Source organism: Triticum aestivum, chromosome 1A (genome assembly GCF_018294505.1).
Source record: "Triticum aestivum cultivar Chinese Spring chromosome 1A, IWGSC CS RefSeq v2.1, whole genome shotgun sequence".
NCBI lineage: Eukaryota > Viridiplantae > Streptophyta > Magnoliopsida > Poales > Poaceae > Triticum > Triticum aestivum.
Genome location: NC_057794.1, coordinates 597,086,482 through 597,093,398, shown reverse-complemented (window position 1 = coordinate 597,093,398; position 6,917 = coordinate 597,086,482). Strand labels below are relative to the sequence as shown.

The window sequence follows — 6,917 nt, the reverse complement described above, 5'->3', positions numbered from 1 at the left end:
ATGCAGAGCACAATTTGCATCCGCTCCCGGACTACCTCCCAAGCTCCGCGTCGGCGTTGGAGCAAACATCGTCGCAATGGCGAAGCTCGAGTACATAGGTCCACCATGAGCATGCCACCGTCACGCCAACATTGTTTGAACAGACTGATTTCCAAATCTATGCCTGGCCATAGGACCGGTCGCCTCATCGGAGTAGAATCTGGAGAATCTTTATTCAGCGCAGCCATTACCGCCGCCGAAGCCACGATGATGCAACCTATAAACCTAAACTACAAGAGTCTAAAAACGATCCACATGCGTGGATCCGACGACCCCCCTCAGTATCGACGACCGAGGTCGCCGCCGAAGGGCAGCGGTGGCGAGTTGCACTTTCTTTCTTCGAAGGAAAGAAAAAAGTGAACCCCATGTTTTCATTGCTAGCACAGTTTTGTTTGCGCATAGCTCCGCCACGATTCAGGTATATAAGATATGGAGAGTATTCGTTAAATAAAAATTAGAGGGAAAATAATGAACTACTTTTTAGAAAAGTCGTAAGCATTCCCTAGAAAAGATGTAAGATCTGGTGAGAAAAAGGGATCACATATCCCACATTTGTTAGCTTTTTTGCTCCTTAAAGTTGTGCCAATTTTTCGGGGCGCTGGAATTTCATCCAAGGACCATGTTGACGTGACTAATCGCTTGCCAAAGTATATGTGTTTCAACCATGTTTACAAAAGAAATTATATATTTTTATAAAGAAAGAAGGAGTAGAAAACACTCGTAAAAAGCACATCCATCTTTTGTCAAAAAAAAGAAAAGGTATGGCTAGGTCAAAGTCGACTGAGATTTAACCAAGTCTCAATCAAATGACATAACATGGTAGAGAGAAAAAAATTTTTTACACGGATCTCAACATAAGATCTTACGGATATAGTATCGGCTTAGATTTAACAGTTAAGTCTACCAAGACTTAGCAAAGGCTGAAAAAGAAAATTCGTTGTTGATTTTTGAGCAACTAACTAACTAATTCTTGTAGCACGAAATCCAGTGCTGCTGACCAAGACTGAGCTGAAACATTCCCAGAGCAGAGAGTGAGGGACTGAGGACAGAGACAGAGCACTCGATGGCTTTCGGTTGCTTTTGCTTTCGCCTCCAAAAGAAGAGAAAGCAACGTTGCACTGCATGAAAGCCCAAAGCCCAAACCCCATCGCCATTGCCATTTCCACAGCCACAGGGAAAGCAAAAGCATCCATCCATGGAGGCCTGAGCTGCCACCCAGTCGTCTTCATCATTACGCACACAACCTCCCGCTCCCTCCCAAGAGCAGAGCAGAGCGGAGCGGCAGAGCAACCATCATTCCATCCATCCATCCATCCATCGCATGGCGGCATCCGTCCTCCCACTGCTGCCACTAGTGCTTGTCTTGCTCTGCCGCCTCGATCACCTCGCCGTCGCCACGGCCTCCACCCCCAACCCCGACCCCGACCCCGACTCCGACTGGACGCAGCAGCAGGCCGCCGCCCTGGTCGCCATCAAGGGCTCCTTCACCTCCTCGCCGCCGGCGCTGCACGCCTCCTGGACGCTCGCCAACCACGCCGCCCTGTGCCGCTCCTGGCCGGCCGTCGCCTGCGACGCCCGCGGCACCACCGTCGTCTCGCTCGACCTCTCCGCGCACAACCTCTCCGGCGCGCTCTCCCCGGCCGTCGCCAACCTCACCGGCCTCCGCTTCCTCTCCCTCTCCAACAACGCGCTCGCCGGCGACCTGCCCCCCGCCCTCGCCGCGCTAACGGACCTCCGCCATCTCAACCTCTCCAACAACCAGTTCAACGGCACCCTGCAGCGCCTCGACCTCTCCGCGATGCCCGCGCTCCAGGTGCTCGACCTCTACGACAACGACCTCGCCGGCCCGCTCCCGGACGCCAGTAAGCTGCCGGCCAGGGCGCTCGTGCACCTCGACCTCGGCGGCAACTTCTTCTCCGCCACCATCCCGCGCAGCTTCGGATCGCTGGAGGCCGTCCAGTTCCTCTCTGTAGCCGGCAACAGCCTCACCGGCGCCATCCCTCCCGAGCTCGGCAACCTCACCGCGCTCCGCCAGCTCTTCCTCGGCTACTTCAACCAGTTCGACGGCGGCATCCCCGCCGAGCTCGGCCGGCTATCCAGCCTCGTCCACCTCGACCTCGCCAGCTGCGGCCTGCAGGGCGCCATCCCGCCGTCGCTCGGCGCGCTCACCAGGCTCGACACGCTCTACCTCCAGACCAACCAGCTCAACGGCACCATCCCGCCGGAGCTCGGCAACCTCACCGCCCTCCGCTTCCTCGACGTCTCCAACAACGCGCTCACGGGCGAGGTCCCGCCGCAGCTCGCCGCGCTCCGGGAGCTCAGGCTCGTCAACATGTTCATCAACCGTTTCCGCGGCGGCGTCCCGGAGTTCCTCGGCGACCTGGAGCACCTCCAGGTGCTCAAGCTGTGGCAGAACAACTTCACGGGCTCCATCCCGGCGGCGCTCGGCCGCGCGGCGCCGCTCCAGGAGGTGGACCTGTCGACGAACCGGCTGACCGGGGAGGTGCCGCGGTGGCTGTGCGCGCGCGGCCAGCTCCAGATCCTCATCCTCCTCAACAACTTCCTCTTCGGCCCGGTGCCGGAGGGGCTCGGCGACTGCCCGACGCTCACGCGGGTGCGCATCAGCAACAACTACCTCACCGGCGAGCTCCCGCGCGGCTTCCTCTACCTGCCGGCGCTCACCACAGTCGAGCTGCAGAGCAACTACCTCACCGGCCATCTTCCAGAGGACGACGGCATCCCGGCCAAGGAGAGGAAGATGCTGTCGCTGCTGAACCTGTCGAGCAACAGGTTCAACGGCTCGCTGCCGTCGTCCATCGGCAGCTTCTCGTCGCTGCAGACGCTTCTCCTCAGCGGCAACCAGCTCGCCGGCGGGATCCCGCCGGAGGTCGGTCGGCTGAAGCGGCTGCTGAAGCTGGACCTGAGCGGCAACAACCTGACCGGCGAGGTGCCCGGCGAGATCGGCGAGTGCACGTCGCTGACGTTCCTGGACCTGAGCGTGAACCAGCTGACGGGCGCGATCCCGGGGGCGCGGCTGGCGGAGATCAAGGTGCTCAACTACCTGAACGTGTCGTGGAACAAGCTGGACGGCGGCGTCCCGGCGGAGATGGGCGGGATGAAGAGCCTGACCGCGGCCGACTTGTCCCACAACGACCTGTCGGGCGTGGTGCCGCAGAGCGGGCAGTTCGCCTACTTGAACGCGACGTCGTTCGCCGGCAACCCGCGGCTGTGCGGGACGACGATCGCGTCGTCCAACCCGTGCAACCTGACGTCCATGTCCGGGCCGCGGGTCTGGCCGGACGGCGGCGGCGACAAGCAGCCCGCGTCGACGTCGTCGGTGGGGCGGCTGAAGCTGGCGGCGGCGCTGGGGCTGCTGGCGTGCTCGGTGGCGTTCGCAGCAGCGGCGGTGGCGACGACACGGTCGGCGATGCAGCGGAGGCGGCGGCAGCGGGGCAGCGGCGGGTGGCGGATGACGGCGTTCCAGCAGAAGGTGTCGTTCGGGTGGTCGGACGTGGTGCAGTGCGTGAAGGAGAACCAGGTGGTGGGGCGGGGCGGGGCCGGCACGGTGTACCGCGGCACGATGCCCGGCGGGGAGGCGGTGGCGGTGAAGCGCATCGCGGCGGCTGGTGGGCCCGGGGACGACGGCGGGTTCTCGGCGGAGGTGCGGACGCTGGGGCGGATCCGGCACCGGCACATCGTGCGGCTGCTGGCCATCTGCTCGTCGGGCGACGGGAGGAGCAACCTGCTGGTGTACGAGTACATGGCTGAGGGGAGCCTGGGGGACGTGCTGCATGGGGAAGGTGGCGACGGGAACGTGATGGCGTGGGCGACGCGGCTGCGGGTGGCGACGGAGGCGGCGATGGGGCTGTGCTACCTGCACCACGACTGCTCGCCGGCGATCCTGCACCGGGACGTCAAGTCCAACAACATCCTGCTGGATGAAGGGATGGAGGCCCACGTGGCGGACTTCGGGCTGGCCAAGTACCTCCGGCATGGGCATGGCGCCGCGTCCGAGTGCATGTCCGCCATCGCCGGATCCTACGGCTACATCGCGCCAGGTACGTGCCACACGTTCTACTGCTACCACTTTTTGAATTATTATTTTTTGAACTTTCCACTGTTTGAATTTGAATGCTCACTTGTCGATCAAATTTGCATGGTGAAGGTGCCTCGATTCTACTGTAGTCTAGTCCTACGTTCGGTACGCGTCGTGTCCATGGGTGCTGCTGCGTCCAATGTACTTACTATGTTGGTCGAGTCCGTTGGGCATGCATGCAACACAAGCTTTTTTTTTTTTTGAGGGGAAGGCATGCAACACAAGCTGGTGACGTGACGGTCACATAGATAGATTCATAGATAGATGCTGCCGAGTCTTTGTTTCTTTCTCTGTCTACTGTGACTCGGCTCTGTTGAGTTGGTCGAAATTCTTTTGATGCATCGCTTCATGGACCATGGACCATGGATGGATGGACCGTGGATGAATGTTGGAGAGCGAGTGATGAAAGAAAGGAAGAAAGAAAGAGACAAGGAAAGAAAGATCTGATGATGACTAGACGTACCCCTTGCTGCCTCAAACGAAGAGCTCCTGCATCACAACCCACATGCATGCTTGCCAGTAGAATACTCTAGACTTATTAGCGAGCGAGGCGAGTACAACAAACACGTGCATGTGCATTACTACTTTACAAAGTTTATATCGCGTCTACTTATGCATGGTCGGAACGCAGGCATCATGCATGCGGATCGATCCTCATCTGACAATGACATGCATGCATGCATATCTCTCTCTAGTATCTCTCTATCTACAGCAGCTACTAGGAAATTACCAGCCAGCTCCGGCATCGATCATCCGGCCGGGTCTAGCTGCTTTACTCTTTTTTCTGTCATGCGTAGTTTACTTTAGACTTTAGTTAGGCTTTAGCTAGGACTACGTGCTCCTGCTACTTACACTACGTAGTAGGAGTAGCACTTTTGCTCTGCTTTGTACTGCAAAGACTGATCGAACCTAGTAACAGTAGTAAAGTAAAGTACGTGGCATGACCGGCCCTCCCTTTGCTTTCCTTTATATCGAATCGACGACCGAGCTTTCCGTTGTTCAATTGCTTTCGAGGATCGAAACAATCCTAGAGAGATCCAGAGAGAAGAGAATGCACATGTATCCATGGTACCTACGAGTCCAGCTCTCCATCATCTAGTTTTTGTCCTTCCTCCGTGATCTTCCTTTGTCGATACGAATATACCACTCTACTGTGCATGTACACTGACACTGAGACTGACAATGCAACTCGTATGGCATGGCATTTGCAGAGTACGCCTACACGCTCAAGGTGGACGAGAAGAGCGACGTGTACAGCTTCGGCGTGGTCTTGCTGGAGCTCATCACGGGGCACCGGCCGGTGGGCCCGCACCTGGGCGAGGACGGCAGCCTGGACCTGGTGCAGTGGGTGCGCGCCCGGGTCGACCAAGGTGGCGGAGTGGAGGCGGTGCTGGACCCGCGGCTGGGCGGCGACGTGCCGGCGTGGGAGGCGGCGCAGGCGCTGTTCGTGGGGATGTTGTGCGTGCAGGAGCAGAGCGTGGAGCGCCCCACCATGCGGGAGGTCGTCCACATGCTCCAGCAGGCCAAGCTGCCGCCAACTCCGTCCCTGCACGACCTCCGAGGAGGCGCCATACCTATGCATCCTTCTGCTGCTGCTGCTCGTGTCCGCGTCGTCCACCACGACGAGGAGGCTGCTGCCGGAGGAGGATCGGACAGTGAATGCGAAGGCCGATGAATGAACGAATGAATGTCGCAGGAGCTGTGATGGAGACCGGACGTCACCTCGCCGGTCGGCCTGGACCAGGACCAGCTCCGGCTCCGGCCATATGTACGTAACGTATTCATGCATGCACCTGTACCGTACGATGAGGATGCATGCATGCCAACGTGTCGGGTCGGTGTCGCCCGGCCCGGTCCTCGGTGCATGGCCCTCCTGTGTCGGCGCATGCATGGCTGCGGCCTGCCGGCTGTGCATGGTCTGACCCTCGATAGATCCATAGGAAATGCAATCAAGGCATGCTTGTACGTCTGACCTGCGCAACACGTCAGTGAGTGAGAGATTGTCTCCTGCATGTATATGTAAGATACTTGTCGTGGATTTGTCACGGCAGATGTTCTTAGTGTCAGGACTTAGTCGCGAGGCCAACGCATCTATGTGGTAGCTTGAGAGGGGTTGAGTGGGATGAGAGACGCAGGGCGGATCAACACACAAGACGAGGATTTAGACAGCTTCGGGCCCAGGGAAACATCATCCGGTAAAAACCCTACGGCTAGGTCTCATTATCATCACGAGGGAGTCGCTGTAAACCGGCACTCCTCTTTGTGTCTAGCCCTAAAATTGTTTCTTCTTGCTTGTAGCTTGTTCCTCTTTGGGGAGCCCTGCCCCTCCTTATATATGTTGAAGGGGCGGGTTACATGTGGAGTCCTATTAGGATTAGGACTAGTCTCCCTTCTAATACAAACCGGATACAAGTCCGGGTCTTCCTTGTAAAGTAAATATTCCTCACACCTTTTCTCTTAAACCGGCCCACCATAGCATGATCCGGCCTTCCATAAACCGCCCGTTGGGCCACCGGGTCTTGTCGCTCCTCTGACCCGCCTACCGGGTTACCAATGAGTCGTGAACCGCCAGGTCCAAACGGGTCGCCGGTGAACCGTCAAGACTCAGCGGGTTCTTCAGATAAACCGCCAAGTCCGGCCGGGTTATACTTCCGGCCGGTTTACGCCGCGGGGTATATCCCCAACATTAGCCCCCATTTTAATTTGGATTTATCCATGTTAAACTGATCCTGTAAAACAAATACAAGAACAAATTTGACAGATTATGCTCCGGGTTAAGAAT

The 6,917-nt window shown here is 57.9% G+C and overlaps 1 protein-coding gene across 1 annotated transcript; it reads left to right on the top strand.

Annotated features, from left to right (window-relative positions):
- The first annotated feature begins 1,081 nt into the window (after window positions 1-1,081).
- On the top strand, window positions 1,082-6,195 carry LOC123071141 (leucine-rich repeat receptor-like serine/threonine-protein kinase BAM3). The gene is made up of 2 exons (XM_044494641.1): window positions 1,082-4,097; window positions 5,347-6,195. Exons 1-2 carry the CDS (start codon window positions 1,361-1,363, stop codon window positions 5,808-5,810), a joined length of 3,201 nt encoding a protein of 1,066 aa, XP_044350576.1. The 5' UTR covers window positions 1,082-1,360; the 3' UTR covers window positions 5,811-6,195.
- The last annotated feature ends 722 nt before the right edge of the window (window positions 6,196-6,917 follow it).